At 43.3% G+C, this 19,627-nt stretch overlaps 1 protein-coding gene and 1 long non-coding RNA gene across 2 annotated transcripts in view; both read right to left on the bottom strand.

Moving 5' to 3' along the window:
- Positions 1 to 233: 233 nt before the first annotated feature.
- On the bottom strand, positions 234 to 1,660 carry LOC142046594 (uncharacterized). Its single transcript, XR_012655584.1, has 2 exons — positions 1,505 to 1,660; positions 234 to 851 (listed from the first exon to the last, which is right to left on the bottom strand). It is a non-coding gene; the product is annotated as an uncharacterized LOC142046594 (long non-coding RNA).
- Positions 1,661 to 8,680: 7,020 nt separating this feature from the next.
- Positions 8,681 to 19,627, bottom strand: part of DISC1 (DISC1 scaffold protein) — a 399,613-nt gene continuing 388,666 nt past the window's right edge. The window contains 2 exon segments of the mRNA XM_075064148.1: positions 8,681 to 9,717; positions 9,719 to 9,816. Coding sequence (XP_074920249.1) covers positions 9,676 to 9,717; positions 9,719 to 9,816 — 140 coding nt within the window. The 3' untranslated portion in view covers positions 8,681 to 9,675.

Raw genomic sequence — 19,627 nt, 5'->3', positions numbered from 1 at the left:
GCTACTAGAGAGGCCCAGCACAGGGCTTCAAGGATTAGGGATGCCTTGAGGGAGGAATTTGAGGCTGAAAACCAACAGTAATGTTTGGTACCTTGCACGGGAGTGAAGTGTAGTGGTTACAATGTTAGTAGGAATCTGTTTTTCCTAAGCTGATTTGCAGTGCCTGTTTCTTTCCTGGGCTAGGGTATCTTTTTACTTTCTGCAATAATAAAGACTGTTTTCAAAGCTAAGAATTCATTTATTGAAAAGAAAAAAACTTTATTGACAGACACACAACATTTTGGGAACCTAAAAGGGCAGGGGGGTGCGGTGGGGAACTGTACAATCACAGGTTTGAATATATCCTGTCTGGAGTGCTGTGCAATGACTGCTGCACTTCAGGATGAAAATACTGCATGGTGATGGGGGTGGAGTGTAGAGGGTAAAGGTCGTAGTTCTCAGGGCTGGTTGGTGAACGTACAGGTGTTGGAGGCAGCTGGTGGTGGTGGTAAGAACCTGGATGCTGGGAAAGGGGGTTTGGAGCTGACATTGGGGCACAAGGGAAAGAGCTTTAGCATGCGGTGGGGGGCCGGCATGGTAGTGCTCTGCCTGCATGGCTACGAGTGCCTGGATAGAGTCCGCTTGCTGCACCAGGATGCTTATCGGCTGCTTTGTGCTTTTCTTCCTGGCCGCTGCGTTTCTCTGGCGGATCCTGCTTTCCTTTTCCCTCCAGTCCTGCAGTTTTTGATTCTCTCTGGCAGAGTGATTCAAAACTGCTTGCAGCAGGTCGTCTCTGCTTTTTCACTGCTTCTTCTAGAGGTTTTGGAGTCTTTCAGCTGTTGATAACATGGGCATCCGAGAAGTCAAGGTTGCTTGTAGAAAGGCAAAAAAGGCAACAGTTAATAGAGGCAGCATTGTTTATATCTCAGACAGGTATTCCCACACAGTGAAGCAGTTTACAGTCTTCACAATAGCATAATTTTCCCATGCCAAAGAGAGCGCACACAACCCATAGGAGCCCCGAAATGGTGAGTAAGGGGGACTGATTGATTGCTTCTGGGCTGTACTGGGGTTTTTTGCATTGGGGAACGCAAACAGTTGCAGGGGGCACCTACACTGAACACTCTCCCAACATTTTCCACAGGAGTTGATGCTGCAAGATATCTCGCTGCTGCGGGTCACCTGGGAAGAGCAGGAGGGTCTTCTGCAGCAATGCGGATTCCGCCCTGGCCCCTATGCAGCTTGCCTGTTTGCAGCAATGGTGCCCCCACCCCTCGCGGCACAATGGTGTGGATGCGTTAGCCTGACTGGGACAAGGACCACAGTGGCTCTCCCTATAAACTTGTGCAAGCGCATTGCCCACGCTTTGGCTGAAACTTTTGAAGAGATTACCAAGGCCGATTATCGTGACGTGATAGACCACATCAATGGGCTATTCCACATCTAGGCATGCATGCGTGCGGCCCTAACCCTCCCTCCCTCCCTCTCCCAAAACATTTCCATCCTGAAAATTCAAACCACTTACCGGGAACCCGCTCCTCTGCTTGTCCTCCACCAAGTACCGGCTTCTGCAACTGGCTACCATCCTCCTGGCTTGAGAAGAGCTCCTGGCTGCATGCTTCCTGGGACTCTGGGGTGTCTCCCCCCATCCCAGTATCCTTACTCTCAGTTTCCTCTTGCCCTCCCCTCCTCCTCCACCTCCCCCCCGCTCTGAAGTGTCCATCGTGGTCCTCGGATTGGCGGTGGGGTCACCCCCAAGTATCGCATCCAGCTCGTTGTAAAAACGGCAGGTCGTGGGGTCAGTACCAGAGCGGCAGTTTCCCTCACGGGCTTTGCAATAGGCACTCCGCAGCTCCTTCACTTTAACCCTGCACTGCAGCACGTCCCAGTCACGGCCCCTTTCCATCATGTCCCTTGATATCTGCCCATAGGTATCGTAATTCCTACGGCTGGAGCGCAGCTGGGACTGCACAGCTTCCTCCTCCTCCCAAACACTGATGAGGTCCAGCAACTCGCCATTGCTCCAAGCTGGGGCTTATTTAGCATGTGGAGGCATGGTCACCTGGAAAGATTCACTGATTGCACTCCACACCTGCCTGAGCAAACAGGAAGGGGATTTTTAAAATTTCCAGGGCATTTAAAGGGTGAGTCACCTGAGGCCGGGGCAGTAGAGTTCGAACTGATGAGCGGAGTGGCTGAACAGGCATTCTGGGATACTTCCAAATACCTCTGGAGACAAACAACAGTGCTTTTGGTGGCCACACTGGCAAAGCAGCACCACATCACCAGCACTGCAGTCGTCATTCCCCAGGCAGAGGTAGAGTACAGCCAGTGCTGTATGCAGGGAGATACAGCGCTGGATGTGCCTTGCAAGCGTGGATGGTGTGTTAGTTGCAGCGTTGTAAAGCCACCACCAGTGCTGCAACTCTCCAGTGTAGCCAAGTCCATAGAATTGTAGAACTGGAAGGGACCCTTTAGTCCAGCCCATGAGGATGAGGCAGGACCAAGTAAAGCTAGACCATGCCTAACTGGTGTTCCTCTTACCTGTTCTTAAAACTGCCAATGACTGGGATTCCATCTCCTGAGGTAATCTGTCCCAGCATTTAACCATATAGTAAGTTAGGTTTTCCTAATGTCTAACTTTAAGCTCTTTTGTTGCATATTAAGCCAATTACTACTTGTCCTATCTTCAGCGCATAAGGAGGATAACTGGTTCTTTTTATAACACATTTGAAAACAGTTATAAAGACTAAACATGTCCAATTTTTTAAGCTTTCCTCATAGGTTAGGTTTTTTTTTAAAACCTTTCATCATTTTTGTTGCTCTCCTCTGGAAAGCATATCTTTTAGAAAAGTGTCCATTCTTGATTTAAAAACTGCAAGCAATGAAGAAACCCCTACATCCCCATGAAAGCCGTTACAGTGGTTAATCACCCTCACTGTTAAAATTTTGCACATTATTTCCAGTTTGAATTGGTCACGTTTCAGCTTCCAACCTTTGGATCTTGCTGTGCTCTGCTGGATTAAAGAGCCATCTACTTTCAGAAATCTCTTTTCCATGCAGGTACCTGTAGACCTTGATCAAGTCACCCCTTAATTGTCTCTTGGATAAACTAAATATATTGAGCTTGTTAAGTCTTTCAGTATGAGGTATGTTTTCCAGGCCCGGAATCATTCTTGTAGTTCTTTTCTGAATCCTTTCCAATTTTTCAACATCTTTTTTTGGAGTGTGGGAACCTGAACTGGTTACAGCATTCGGTAATGGTCTCTCTATTGCTATATACAGAGCAACAGTGGTAACACCACCTCCCTGCTCCGACTTGATATTCCCTGGCCTACACAACCAAAGATCCTGTTCACCTTCTTAGCTACACACTGCACTGGGAGCCCATGTTAAAGCGGTAATCTACCATGACCCCTGAGGAGACCAAAGCAGCAAATTATGAGCCAAACTCCCCATCTGGTAGCAGGACAGAAACAGAAGAATCTAAATTCAGGCCCTTCCTGAATCTTCTTCCCCTTGCTGCAGTTTACACCCCAGTCTTGGTAAATGTCATGTAAACTGTGAGACTGGGCCTGAAAGAGATGCTTAATAAACCCATAGGAAATATCAATAAATGCAAAACCCTGGGAAAAGATAGTGTTGATTTGTCACAGCTCTTGGAACACTGAGGAAGTCTAATGCAAAAATATTTTAAAAGCGTAAATGGGATGACCTGGGTAACCATAGGCTGTGTAGTCTGACAGTGATCCCAAGCAAAACCATGGGAAGGCTGGCATGTACACTTGAGTTGCCAGACCTGTACTTGGGCCCAAAGAGGTGTTTGCACACTTGTTGAGACCAGCCCTGATCTTTTAGAATTCTCCGACTTGCATACACCAGCGACTAGAAAGGGCATCTCAGTGAGAAGAGACACTCTTAGATACCTACTGTATCCGTAACCATCTGAAAAGCTTCACCAATGCAGTGTTCTGAGTTGGTGGTGCTGGACAGAGATGCTCTGGAGACATAAGAATTTGTAGAACACAGTGGAGGGAAATAGGAGTAATACACATGAGCTGCACTGCTTCTCTCAGTGCTGAAAGGGTGTGTGTGTTTGTTTTTAAAGCTACTGGAAATTAGCATCAGACTCTAATGTAATTGTGACCTGATCAGCTCACTCTCAAAAAATTAAAATGCTCACTTGGCAGGACAATCATAAGAGATTCCCCTTTGGCATTTCACACTCTCACTGTCTGAATAGTGAGATTTTCTTTGCATTGTATATTGGATTGTCATTGTGCAAAGGTCTTTTTAATTTTCCATTTCTCCAGCAAGATCTATCATGCGTCTCTGAGCCGTGCTGTGATTATTTTCTTATTAGCTCTTTCTGCCCTTTACACTCTTGCATTGCTTTTTATTATTATCTTTGTTACAAGCTGTTTCTTCATCTACACTGGCAACAGCAACTGTCCTAATGATGCCTTGGCTTTTTTAGTGGCGTTACCTGTCTCTCTTCTCAAGACCCTGCCCCTGTTGTCTCCTGTATCACCCTCCCCATAGGATCGTGACTGAATACAGCGCATTTGGAGAACATAGGGTATATCTACACTACATTGTAAACCCAGATCTGTCCAGGCTTGTGGACTCCATGTTTCTAAGCCCAAATGTGCTGTATTGTAAACCTGGTTTACAACTGCTTGACCTGGGTCTCGGCTGTGCTAAAGCATCCATATTGCACTACACAGACCTTGTGACTTGGGTCTGTGACTTGAACTGCATCCACACTGCAAAACAACAGGGCTTGGATCTGAATTACAGCAGGACTGCAGCTCCGACCGCCCCCAGTCAGTCAAAGGACCTGAGTGCTTGCTGATCCGAGTCTGATTGATTTGTGTGTGGACGGAAGTGGGGCTTGGGCTCAAATGGGAGTCAGAGCCTGGGCTTAGTGTTCAGTGTAAATGTACTTATAGACTCCCCATGCTCAGCCAAACCACAGCTGCTTTTAACCAGGATTCACATTTGGGCCTCCTTCAGAAATTTAAAAGTGAGCAGCTTTATCATGGCTTTTGGTTGTGCTGGTTTTCAGATGCAGAAGAAATATTCTGCGTCCTTCAGTTTTTATCCCCAGAAGTTTTTATTATCCTCGACAGTGAGAAAAAAATCTGTCTGTGCATACTTTTTTTGGAGCTTCTTTGTTCATATGCTAAATCTCTGAAACTAAAAATCTCTTGGTCCCAGTCTCACTGTTAATAGGATAGCAAACTAAGAGGATACATAAAGCTTATTCTAATTCCACCCTGAAGCACTGCTGCATGTCTGGGAGCCATTCTGTAACTGCCTTCTCCAGCCTCTCTAGAAAAGAGGTGCTTATCTTGATTTACTAAGTAATGATAGGAAAATAAAAGACTGAAATGTCAAGCCTTAGAAAAAGTGGGATTAGCTAACTGATTGAGAACGAATATATTTGGATAGATCAGAGCCATCCTCAGGCTGCTTCTCTCTCCCACCCCAACACTGCCCCTTATTTCCCAAAGTAAATTTTAAATACAGAGAGCAACAGCTATTCCAAAGTATTTACAGTCTGCTCCGTGTGTGCATTTGGTTTCCCATTTTCTTTTCTCTTTGGTGTGTGCATGTTCAGAGACCAAACTGGTGGGGAATTTATAGTCCCCTCTCATGACCCTGTATCTTACCTTAGCTCTGTATGAATTAAAGGGAGCATGGGGGTGTGTGTTAAATGTGGGAATATGTGGGGGTGTGGGGAGGGAGGGATTTATCCATGGTGGGATTCCTGCCTTACCTTGGATACCTGCTAAACCGGCCCTGCAAGAGATGATTTGCATCCTTGGCTCATACAGAGTGAAATTCACCCGTTCAAAGGAGCAGGATAAGGCCTGTGTACCACTAAACTCACACTTACATTCTCAAATAGGCCTTAATTGGGACTTGGTTGCTGCAGAGATCTTGTACTAAGGCTTAGACGTGTTTTGTTTTGTTTTTTTAAATCAGTCTAGGTATTTAACTGGCCCTTCATGGCTATGGTATCTGAGCACTTCACAGTCATTAATGGACTTTATTCCCACAATATCTCTGGGAAGCAGGGAAGTATTTTACAGGTGGAGGATTGAGGAAACTAAGTGACTAGATCACACAAAGTCTCTGGCTGAACTGGGAATTGAACTGAGGTCTCAAGTCCCAGTACATGCCCTAGCTACTGACTATCCTTACTACCCCTTTCATGCAAAAAGACTTCTGAAAATCAATATAGTTTGCTGGTGCACTAAATTGCACCTAGTGGAATGGATTTTCAGAAATGTCTCCAGAAGATGGGATCTTCCCAGAACTTCCCAAATAGAGGCTTCCTCCCTTCTCTGCAAGTTGCCAGACACTGAATTTCCCAACTTAAACCATTGCTAAATTGAATCAACAATAAATGCATGTAAACCTTACAACACTTTTTACAAACAATGTTCTCTTTATTTGCAGAAAAATATATTTCCTATCCACAGTAAAAGAAGGGTGACTGAGGTGCAGTAAATGATTTACTTTATTACACCTTTTATTCAGACTGACTTAGAACAATTATTGGGTTGGCTGTTAACTTCCCACAACAAATAGTAAAGATAACGGAATGATGCATTAAAAATATAAGCCAGAGAGAGAGAGAGAGATGTGTAAAAAAAAATAAAAAAATAAAAAAAAATAAAAAAAAAAGTTAATACATCAAAATATAAAATTACATACAAATCAAATAATGACTGATAGTTTAATAAGACTTCTGGTTTTTTATTACAGTGGTTGTATACTTTTTATAAATTAAAAACTAACAATGCTTTGACGATGTGAAACATGAAAGCCATGATGTTTTAAATCAAAATGGAATTTCTTCAAAAACTCATACAGCCAGACAAAGAACAGAATCTGAGGATTAACTGTTCCTACTTGAAGGCATTGTGAGAAAAGTGCTGTGACTTTGAACTGCTGCAAAGCAGCTCCATTTGGTTCTTGCTGTGCTTTGTGATTTATAAATAGTCAATACAGTCCATGTTTGGCTCACACGTGCTGCACAGTCAACAGTGACACAGCTCGCATTCTCCTCATGGTGGTACTCATGTGAGTAACTGCTAAGCAAAGTGAGCATGATGTTCACACTCTGAGCTTGTGTGCTTTGTTATATATGCAGGGTGAACTCATCTTGGGTTAGTAACACAGTGAACTGTCATTTCTGGCACTTGGTGAGCCTTGGCTCTGTTAGATGTTAGCCCACATTTAGGCCCAACAGCATTATAACTTGGTAATCATGCCAGTTTTATGGCCATATTCTACCATCAGTTTTTACCCAGAATTGTCACTAACTTTAAGGAGGGCAGGCTGAATTTCAACACTGTACAGAATAAACTCTCCTCCCCCCTCCGCCTCCCATTAAGTGTGATTTAAGTGGTGCATAGGCTTTGGGCTGGCTCAATGCATAAGGGTGAATTTCACCCTGTCGATAAAACAATGACAGCATACAGTCTGTACTTGGTTTGCCTATGGCTAGTAACCAAGGCTTTGTTCATCCACTTCTATGGGTGTTTGCAGTAAGTGCAGTGGAGAGGGAATGTGCAGGAACTCTCCAAGGATAGCTTGGAGAGGGTGAGCAGGTAGGTTGAAGGAAGAGAAAAAGCAGCAGCAGGAGCCCTCCATTGGAGGCTGTGAATAAGTAAGGGAAAGGCTGCAAGGAGAGACAGGAGAATTGAAACCCATGCAAGGCACTGACCTAGGACTCTTAGTCCCAACATGGATTCTGATCTAAAGATAAAAGCCAACCATGTTTTGAATTACAGGGTGGTAATCCATCCTGAAGATCTGATGACTACACAAACCACTGGAACTTGACTCTCATGGTTTGTCAGTTTTACTTCCGTGGATGAAATTATAACCCTGCTGTAAATCTCAACTGCCTGATGCTTTATTTATTCATTATATATATACACACACACATTTTGAGGTAGAAATTTTAACTCTAGTATTTAAGTACACAAAGAAGAATGAACACAGTTTCTTAGGTGTATCTGATTAGTAGTCCAGGGATTAATGTCTGAGAAACCATCATGCTCAGGGACGGCCCCAAGCAAAAAAAAAAGAACGCCGCCCTGCCGAAACACCCCCCTCCGCGCCACCCCGCTACAACCCCTGAACCCTGAGCACCACGCCATCCAAAGCCCAGCCCCCTGAGTGCCACACTACCCAAAGCCCCCGCCCCCCTGAGCGCCATGCCACCTGAAGCCCTGTCCCTCCAACACTGCACTGCCAAGCGCTGCGCCACTGAAACACCCCCCTCCCCTCCGAGCACCACCAGGCGGAAACAAAAACAAACAAACAAACAAAACCCCTCCAGTGCTGCCCTGCCGAACCAAAGAAGAAGGAAAAAAAAGCCCAAGCACCACCCTGGCCCAAGGTGCCACCCCATGCACGTGCTTGGTCGGCTGGTGCCTGGAGCCGGCCCTGGTCATGCTTTATTTGTAAACCCAGCAACTCTAATGGCACAAACATGAATTATTTTTAAAAAGTCCATTTTAAAAAGAGGTACAATCTACTGTTGTGAATAATTGGCTTGAGCTAGTGATTTAAAGGTTGAATTAAACTGAATTGAGTTTCTAAGGAGCTGTATTTTGTATTTATTTTTAATTTCCCCCCTCATAGTCTCTGCAGCAAATAGCAGAAATAGGATTCCAAATGAAAATGTGATAACCTCAGTTTATTTTAGCATCCAAGTAAGAATGTTCTGATTTAAGAGTACACAATTTACTAATTGTTTGAATATTGCACCATTGTAAATCACCAATATTTAGCTGGTTTTACTTCCAATCTTTTTCTTTTTTCCTGTAGCAAATAAAGAGATTAAACAGATAATATAACTTTATCAAACATATGTATGTATATACACATCCAAAAACCTTTCATTTTTATGACAATACAGGGCAGGTTAAAGAAGTAAGCATAGTATTAAGAAAAATGACTTAATGTTCACACATTATTCAAATATAAAGACCACAAATCAGTAGGTTATCACTTTAAATGTTCTGAGCTTTTGGTATTAATATGCATTTGCTATAAAATGTAAATGAAAATGGTTGAAAAGTTATTATTCTCTAGTCTGATGTTAATTTTCTCTGCTATGTTGAATGCCACTGGCTAAGTGCAGTCCTAATTTAAGTTAAAAGAATTTAGTTACTTTGAATTCTATCCTAGTGGTCTTATATTTTGTAGGAATCTGAAAATAACGTGGGTGTAAGAAAGATGTTACAAAGACAAAAAATTACTTATTTCTTCAGCTGTCTCTCAGCAATACTGAAGAATACTGCCTTTAATGTTACATGTTGAAGGAGAAAAAGATTGAAGAATGCACAAGTAAGGAAATTGTTTATAACAGTTAGAAAAATCTCACTCTGACATTAGAGGAGACTCTGCTGAATCACTTGAAATGTATCAATTTGTAATCTACACAATTACAGGAGATGCTCTGCTAGTCTGTGCCAGAACATGTGAAGCTGTGTAGAACACTTCTGTTGATAAACCTCCAGGCTCCATTTCTCCATAATTGATTTAGTTGTTATTAGTTATGCAGGGAGAGAAGAGATCCTCAAGGCTTGGTAAGACAGTATTCCATTACTAAAAGCAACCCTTTGTGAATTAACGTTAAAACACCAGACCCCCCTCTACATTATTCCTTTAAGTCTTGTTTTCCTGGACACCAGCTGTCACAGAGGAAGTCTCCAGCCTCATCTTCTCCTGCCTCCTTATCCGGCTGGAGCTGCATCAGCATGGCCTGCAGAGTTTCCTTCACCATCTGGATCTCCCGCTGTAGAGACTGTACATGCTTTATTAAGGAATAAACCTAAAGGTGATTGGCAACCCCTTTTCCCTCACCAAGTTATGAAATAAATTCTTATTCTGCTGTTCACAACAGATGGGCATTGCTATCTAATTGTGGCTTCAAGTTCTTCCAAACTGGTTGGATTAAATATTCATACATATTTCACACTCTTTTTATTTATTTATTATATTTATTTATTTTGGATTTCCAGTAACTTTGAAGTCCTTAAGTGGCGTTACTTAGTGGTTGTCTTATAAGGGTTAGAAAAGAACTCGGTTGGAGGGTTGGTTGGTTGGTTGGTTTTTTTGAGGTGGGGGGAGGGAGGGATGGGAGAGGAAGGTGTAGATCAATATAGAGGTTGTCTATTCTGATGCCCAAAGACACGATTACAGTCAATCTCCAACTGGCATAACCTGAAATCTCAGCACAGTTATTAATGGATATCAAAAGAGCTCCTGCTATTAATGTGGCAACCCCTCAGCTCCTGAACAGTAATTCTCACTAATAAAAGACCAAGTACTATCCTTGGATTCACATGCATTGTGCTGCCTGAACTCAATGGGAGCCACACACTTGCACATGAGGATAGGATTTGGACCAGTCACCAACTTCCATCGTGTCCTTCCCAGCACTTTATACATAGAAAATGGGATAATTTTCAGATAATTCTCCCTTCTTTGAAGGGATAAGTCCAGAGAGCCTTAGTATGGGTCATCACTAAGGCTAGGATTCTGTCATGGTTATTTGTAGTAAAAGTCATGGACAGGTCATGGGCAATAAACAAAAATTCACAGATGCCATGACCTGTCTGTGACTTTTGCTGCTGCAGCTCCATGGTTTCCCCCCCGCTGCCATGGTGGCTGGGAGCTGTGGGGTTCCCCCCCTTCCCATGGAAGCTGTAGGAGGCCCCCCTTTGCCCGTGGTGGCTGGGAGCTGCAGGGTGACCATATTTCCCAAAGAGAAAATGGGACATCCCCAGCTGCTCGCCTGAGGAGTGTTTCCCCCCACTCCTCGTGAGGCTGTGACCCATTGCTGGAACCCTGAGGAGGGCCCCCTCAGGAGTCTGTCACCTTATGCTGGAACCTTGCCAAGGCCCTGCTGGCTGCCAGCTCCAGAGTCCCACAGCCTCTGGGGCTGAAGTGAAGAATGTCATGGAGGTCTCTGGAAGTCACGGATTCCAGGACCTCTGTGACATAAACAAAGCCTTAGTCATCACTAGTTTGTATCCAGAGGGGACAGAACTTGCCCCACCTTCCAAAGACTCCCTCAGTTACAAGATGCTTCCAAAGCCAAGCCCTCTGAGTTGTGAAACAAAAAAGGAGCCTCTCATCCTGCATCAGTACCTTGCAAAAAAATACTTGACAAGAAACATGAACCACAGGAAAGATTTTAACTTCTGGAGAGAACTTTAACCACAAGTTTGACAGATTTCTCTTAATGGATTTCCAGGGGAAGACCGGCTCTGTGGATCTATCCCTTTCAAGAAGGGAACATTTTCAGGAAAGCAACCACAAATTCTCCCATTCTCTCTCCAGGCAAGGTCCACAGATCCCCAATTTAGTTTTTTTCTGAACAGTGACAAAATTCCTAGGGAGGGAACAATTCTCTTACTCTAAGGAAACACTACACCATGCAGGCCCTACCTGCCTAAGGTTGCATCAGCTGAAGACTGAGTATCGGTGTTGTAAAACTTGGTAAATGTATGGAAGAATGACCAAGCTGCAGTTTTAGATTGCCTGAAAAGGGGTCTGTGCTTTCTCAACCCATGATGTCACCTCCACTTGTACTGAGTGAGCTCGTTTCCACTGGAGGATTGAGACCTTTTGCTCTATACATACCAGCATACTAGATCATCAATCTCAAGTTCTGGAGAGAACTTTAACCACAAGTTTGACAGATTTCTCTTAATGGATTTCCAGGGGAAGACCGGCTCTGTGGACCTATCCCTTTCAAGAAGGGAACATTTTCAGGAAAGCAACCACAAATTCTCCCATTCTCTCTCCAGGCAAGGTCCACAGATCCCCAATGTAGTTTTTTTCTGAACAGTGACAAAATTCATACTAGATCATACTGAGATTGATGATCTAGATGCTTTAGCACCTCTTTTCATTGGATGAAATAAGACTAGGAAAGCTGTTCCTAAGCTCTCAGTTCTTTTCAGAAATGCCTTTAAGGCTTGCTTGCATCCAACAAATACCTTCTCATTTGGGTGAGAACGATGTGGACAAAAGGATAGCAATGAAAAATGCTTAACTGTGCTCATTGTGCTCAATGAAAAATAAACGTTTGGAATAAAGGTGGGAGCCATTCACAAAATCACTTTATCTTTGTGGAAGATGCAGAAGGATGGATCAGTTGATAGAGCTCCCAACTCGGACACCCTTCTGGGCAAGCAGATAGGGATTAAAAAGGTTAATTTGATAGCCAGGTAGTGCAATGAAACCGATTTAATAAGTTCAAAGTGCACCTGCACTAAAGGCATTGAGCACAATGTTCAGATTCCCAAGGCAGTGCTCTCTGCACCTTAGAAGGACCCAATAGCTGAACTGCTCTAATGAAGTGACACACGTTGTTATAGTGGGACACAGAAGACTTTCTAGATACATTCAAAGTTGTAGACAGAGCAAAAATGTGTACTTTTAAGGTATTAGCCTGCAACCTGACATAAAAATGGGCATGTAAAAATTCTAGAACATAAGACATTTTGGTTAAATGATGCTGAATATGTCTCCTACTGTGTGAATTTAGCCAAATCCTTGAATAAGATCTGTTTTTTTCACTTTCTCCTAGATGCCAACAGAGTTACCTTTCATTTTAGAAACTTCAAATGCCAAGCTGCTAGATTTGACTTGCTTGGATCTTGGTGAAGAACTGGTTCCTGAGATAACAAATCTGGTCTCAGATTCAGGAAAAATGGTAATTCCCACTGACATGTCCACCAGGTCAAGAAACCAAAGCCTTCCAGGCCAATGAGGAGCCACTAAGATCACTCCCATTTCCTCCTTTCTATTCTTCTGTATTACCCTGCTGGTGATGGGCACTAGGGAAAAGGCATGTATGCCCACGGCTTCTGGCTCTCTTCTCCTGGCAAAGTGTTGGCAAGCCTTCCAGAATTGGAATTTTGATATTCAATTGGAAGGATCTGTTGTGAAGCCTCCATTATGCCTAACTGATTTTCCTTCTACTCAGCCAGTCAACATTTTTATGGCTGGTGCCCTTGATGTACAAGGCGTTGATAGACAGCAGATGGGCCTTCACTGACTGTACCAGTGATGCTGCTTCTTTCTGTAGATCCCTTAATCTCATACTGCCCAAAGGCTTACATATGCCCTTACTATCCATTATTATAAGGATATGACTGTTGAGCAATGCTGAGGCCAGTTGTTGAAGAGAGTACTTTATTGCCACCAGTGCTAGAAAATTTATGCTTTTCTTTTGTTTGAAAAAGGACCATGTTCCCCGAGTCACACATTTCTAGGAGAATACTCCCCATCCTTCCAGACTTGCATCTGTTTTAACAGATCTGTCTGTTTTAACAGATCTGTCTGATTCTGCCATGTTCATCTCTCCCTGGAACCTCTCCAGACTCATCCAGCAATCCAGGGAATTCAGAACAAGTGACAAAATGGTCACTTTCTGAGATGGAAAAATCAGAGAACAGGGAATCAACAGCAGGAAGCCCTGGAGAGTCTTCATATGCATACTTTCTCAGAGCACTATCCCTATGCAGGACACGATCACCACTAGAACACTCATTAGAGTGCTGACTGATGTCCTTGGGCATCTCCTCAGGAGGGTAATTGCTGATCTAATCTTGTCCTATCTTTCAGCCAACAGAAACATTTTGTGGGCCTCTGCATCTAGATAAACTAGGCACTGAGATGGGTGAAGAATGAACCTTTTTGGAATGTACTATAAATCCATGCTGTTGCAACATATGAACTGTGGTTCAAGTTACTCAAGTGGACTCCTCCTTGGATGGGGCTCTTACTTAAATGTCACCCAGGAAAGGGTACATCTGTATCTACTATTGCCTGTGAACTGCCACCAAAATGAGGAATTTTGTGAGCACTCGAGGAATAGATGACAGTCTGAAAAGCAGCACTTTGTATTGATAATGACTGGCCTCATGAGTAAGTTGCAAAACTCCCCTGTGCCCCGGTGAACTGGCACATGAAGGTAGGCCTTCCTCAAGTCGACTGATGTAAGGTAATCATCCTGGCAGATCACTCCCACTATTGACTTCAAAGTGTCCATCTTGAAACTAAGTCTCCTTATGAACTTGTTCAGGTGCTTTTAATTCAGCATATCTCTGTCCTCCCCAGATCTCTTGGGTACCAGAAATATGAATATTGGCAGGAGAACATCACTGCCTTGGTGGCTCTCTCTGTCACAATGATTCACAAAAGATCATCTATAGCCTCTTGTATATTCTGCCACTTTTGAGGATTTGAGAGTAGTGGAGAGGGAAGAAAACAATTATTTGGAATCTTCTGACACTTTTCTTGAATAACATCTGGGGCCCATCTGTCTAATGTTGAGAGGCCATTGGTCCTTGAATTTTAATAGCTACCCCACCTCCAGTTGTTGGTCACTGAACCCACCTGACCACAGTCAGAAGTTGTTTTAATGTTGGAATTTGCACTATGGGAAGAGTGCTCTCTCCCCTTCCGGGCCTTAAACTTGTTCCATCTGACTTTGTGTAGCCTCACCACCTGTTTTTCGGGGATTAGCCATGAAAAGGATACTTAAGCCTGTAATAGAGCTGGCTATTCCTTTTCCTGCATTTGGAATCAGGAAGTCCTGTAAGGTCTTTTTTGATTTAGCTGAGGACTCTGTCATGACTTTGTCTAATGGCTCACCGAATTGCTAACCTCCTGAATGTTTCAAAGCTGCTAATATGGTTTTGGCCTATCCCTGGACTCCTTAATAAGCCAGGAAGAGCTACATAACAGCTGCATGGCACTGCCCTTTGTCTCAATGGATCCCTTGTGGTACATGCACACTACAAAAAAACCTGAACAAAACAAACCCCCTGGGGAGAGTTTCAGAGCACAGGTCAACTGACTCAGGTTCACAGGGCTAAAAATAACAGTGTAAATGTTCCCACTCGGCTTGGTGTCAGGGCTCTGAGATCCTCCTCCCTTGCCAGGTTTCAGAGCCTGGGCTTCAGTTCAAGTGAGAATGTCTACACTGCTATTTTTAACCCTGTAGCGTGGGCCCAAATCAGTTGATCCAGACTTTAAGACTCCCTGCCATGGCATGGTTTGTTGTGTTTTTCCCCCCAGTGTGGACATAACCTTAGTGAGCCAGGCATAGCTATCTTAACAGCTGCATAGTGCGGGCCTTTGTCTGATTGCATCTCTTAATGAGCCAGACAGTACTACAGAAGAACTGCAGAGCACAGCTGTGTTGCCTCGCTGAAGCCTAAGATGAACAAGGCAGGATTCCAAAAGGGTTAACACCCCTTTTTAAAGCAGGTAGAGTTAGTCAGTCAGACATAAGTGGTGAGCCAAGAGGCCCCTTACCACCTGCTTGTTCCTCCATTTCTGTGCTGCTCTCCCTCTCAGTCCTCTACAGTCAGCTGTATGAGGCATGGTCAACCCATAATGAGCAGAGTTGCGTTAGTCTAGCAGATGTGGCATGGCTGATGTGCCCTATGAGCAGGTTTTGGTTAGTTTAGAATTTGTGGCATGGTTAATCACAGCATAAGCAGTGTTTTGGGGCCCCTTTTCTGCCAATGTCTCTGTTCCTCTGATTGCATGTGAAGTGGTCAGCCATCAGAGGCGGCTCCAGGCACCAGCACAGCAAGCGCATGTCTGGGGCAGCAAACCGCGGGAGGTGGCGTGCCGGTCGCTGGGAGGGTGGCAGTCAGGCTGCCTTTGGAAGCATGCCTGTGGGAGGTCCACCAGTCCCGCAGCTTCGGCGGCAATTCAGCGGTGGGTGCCAAAGGCGCGGGACCAGCAGATCACCCACAGAAATGCCACCGAATCCATGTGACCAGCGGACCGTCCACAGGCACGCCGCCAAAGGCTGCCCGACTGCTGTACTTGGGGCGGCAAAAAACATAGAGCCGCTCCTGTCAGCCATAGAGGCCTGCCCGGACACATTACCCTGGAATCTAATCTTTTATTACTATGTTTATTCTTTCTATGTATGAAAAAACCAGAGCTTTTAGCTCTGGAGCCTTCTAGTGATGAGTCAGAGGAACTGCCATTCCAGAAAGAACAACAGGCCAATTGTCTAATTTTCTTGGACCATTTCTTGACCTCTTTTCCCTCTTCTTAATTTACTCAGTAATCTTCCTGCACAAGTCAGGTTGCAGTTTCAGGGCCCAAAAATGGTAATACAGATTCAACTGATAATAGAGAAGAGTAAATTTTAGTTTACAACAGTAAAGCATCACAGGGTATTCATGAGACCCTGAGTTCTAAATGAAAAAAGACCGGAGCTGAAACAAAAACCTTACTTTTTTCAAAACTTAATAAAAAAAAGGGAAATGCTATACTGCTTTTGGCCTTCTTAGAGCTCATCCATTATGAAATGTTGTTTTACCCAAGTACAATGTCAATGCAATGTCAAAACAAAAAGGCATCCTCAGGTTATGTGACTGTAAAAAGCAAGCTCTCTCTTTTGAAAATGTGACTATAGAGAATCATGGGAAAGTTATGCAAATCACTCCTATGGCAGGCACGAACACCAGTTTGAAAAGCCTTTTGGGAGCTTTTGATTCTATTATAGCTTCCTCAAAACTTCATCTTTTATGTAATTTACATTCATTTACTGTGATGTTTCACTCTTTACATTTTACCACAGGGAAAAAAACCACATTTATTTTGGTAGAGGGTACACTTCCCTTAATTTTTGGGCAGATTTATTAATCTATGACTTCATATAAATAACAATAATAATATGCAGTTCTATGTACTTTCCCTATCCAGTGATCTCAATTCGCTAGTGCTTATAAAGTGCTTTAAGTCTCACATCATCTCTGTGATGCAGGGAAATGTTGTTGTTGTATAATAAGTGGTCTCAGACACAGGGCCAGCATTAGAGTATCGCAAGCAGGCTAACTGCCCCAGGCCCTATCCTATAGGGGGCCCTGCGTGGCCAGGGTTTGTGTGTCAGCTTCAGAAACATTGCAGAAATCCAATGTGTGAGCAGGTAAGGGAGGCAGAGTTGGGGGCCCACTCCTTAGTTTCTGCCCTGGGCCCCAGTGAGTCTAATGCCAGCCCTGCACATTGAATACCAAGATGCAATTTAATCAAAGTTCTGCTGAAATCAGAACTAGTAAAAGCATAGCTCATGCAGTTTATGAACACCAAGAAACCCCTGAAATTTAATTACCTTTGATATGCAGCCTGGAACAACATGCTGTTATTTGTAATATGCTAAATGATTATAAAAGGTTTTTAGGTAGAAAAAATGGAAGCAAAAATTATATGCTTCATTATCACTGAATATTATATCTATGAGGCAGGAAGAAGAAAGAAAGAAAAGAAAAAATATGAAGAAAAGCAGCTATGGGCTGGAGGAGCAAGAGATATGACTGGCTTACGCTTGAAATAAATTCTAGTAGTATCATGAATGTCACCACATTCACAATATGACAAACCAAAGGACACCAGTAATTGTAAAGTTAAGGCTAAAATACTGTGGCAAAGGGACATGTATTGCTTTGAAGCAGTATGTAGAACCTCTACTGGTAACAAATGGAGTTCTGCATGAGGGTCACGCTCATTATATGTCTCTGACAGGATGCAGGGTTGCTGCTAGTTTGCTGTTAGAAAATAGGATTAACCCAATTAAGCTTCTTCCTCCCCTGGCACAAAGTGCTCAAGGGCAGAAGAAGGAGGGCTGGATGCTACAAGCCAGAGACCCCAGGGAGGAAGACAGGAAACTCTTTAAGAATAGTTTGTTGGGTGACAGAAGGCCTTGGAGCTATAGGCTGAGGTGATGGCTGAGACTGGTATTTTCTGGTTTAGATCTCTGATAATATAATATCAGCTTGCTTTAAATAGTGCACTCTGAACACATGGAGGAAATGTGCACAGGAGGAACACAAATGGCCAGAAAGATGTTTGTGGGTTGTTTGGTTGTTTTTTCCTATTCTACCTGGCAAACTACTCTGTCTATTAACAGTGGCTTTAAGTACCACAGTGGTCTGAGATCAGTACATAATGTCATGTCTTATACTGTAGGTGTTGTGATTCCCACCACACTATACAAGTTACATATCGAAGGAGCAGCAAGCTAGAGATGCCTTTACTTCCAATTACTCTTCTCTGTTTCTGTCACTGTTCTCATGGGGCTGGACTGAGGGTAGGAGTTTTCCAAGCCCATCTCTAGCCTTTGTATATCACCCTTTTCTTCCTTGTAGGATGAATGCAACCCTTCCTGTGATGAAAGGAGCACTGCAGGTGCTTTCTTTGTTGTCTGTCAAAACCAAGTCTTGAATTGGCCAAGGTCTAAGAGTGGTGTTTCCTTCCTCACCCCTCCTAAAAATGTATTACGGCTGGTCCTTGCCATCCTGAGTGTCAGGGATCCAAGCTGAAAACTAGACCTTATTTTAATCTGTGACTCTCCTTACTTTATTTACCAACACAGAGTACGGAAGAGAGCCATCCATGGAAGTATAAGGAGGTGGAACTATAAGGCATAATGGAGATGCTGCAAAACCCACTGGTACATTCATGACAAGTGTCCTGCTGGGTCCTGCAATTCTATAATAAAAAATGAAGGTGGCGCTGGGGTTTGTGGGGGATGGTGGCCGAGGAGAGTCAAATACCACACTACTACTGCCCTGAGAGTTCCTGCAGTAATGCAGAACATTAATTTCTTAAAGATTCATCCAGATGGTGACTCCTGACTAAGGTATGGTAAAGAACTAAATATTTATTTCACCACATATTTGGTACAGATATGGGGCTTGATTCTGCTCTGGCATCATTTTTACACTGGTGTAAGTCCATTGACTAAGCAGAGTTACCCCAGTTTACACTGATGTACAGGAGACCAGAATCAAGCTCCATGTCTTCACCAAATACACGGTGAAGTAAACACGTTAGGACCTGTGTGTGTCTAATCAACATTTAAACATGCTATTACAACTTCAAAATCATTACTTAATATTTGGGATTTTTAAAGGGAGGGGAAGGGGATTTTGTGCATTTAACATACGGTAGCCCAATCCAGTTTTATCTCAGCAAAAGCATTTTCTCTAGAAGGAACTATTACATGCACTCAAATTGTCTATCAAACCCTAACTGCTAATTAAGAACAAAAATGACTGTGAAATTGCAATATAGGAGCCATTTAATTTTACTGGAAATTCTAGGCCTTTTCTGTCAGTGAAGTAACACCTCTCATCAGCCCTGCAGACACCAGCAATGAGTCACCTCTCCTTCTTTGGTTTTTCCAATTAATGATGCAGACTGTTTTCATACACTTGCCACTGATTAACTACAGTTGACTGTTTTGTGGTTACATTTGGTTATGCTACATATAATTTAGCAAACATGTCAGACAGTCAGAGTGCTACAGAGGAGATTTTTTATTCTGTTTGATTTTTTTTTTTAATACAAAGGTACTGTTTAATATTTGCAGTGAGAAACTTCAATATCAAATGAGACTCCCAAGAGGCTCTGTGTAAATATTCAACACCATGAAATATTGCCTTCTGCTTTGTTCATGTCATACTAGCCATTACTAGTAACAGCATGGCTGATTCGAGCATTATGTGCCTCTGAATGTATAACGAAAAACAAAAGCAACTGGGAATTATTTCCTCTAATATAGATTTAATTA

The sequence above is a fragment of the Chelonoidis abingdonii genome, chromosome 3 (genome assembly GCF_003597395.2).
Source record: "Chelonoidis abingdonii isolate Lonesome George chromosome 3, CheloAbing_2.0, whole genome shotgun sequence".
NCBI classification, from domain to species: Eukaryota; Metazoa; Chordata; order Testudines; family Testudinidae; genus Chelonoidis; species Chelonoidis abingdonii.
Note: the sequence above shows the minus strand (reverse complement) of the source record. Positions and strands in the feature narration are given on the sequence as shown.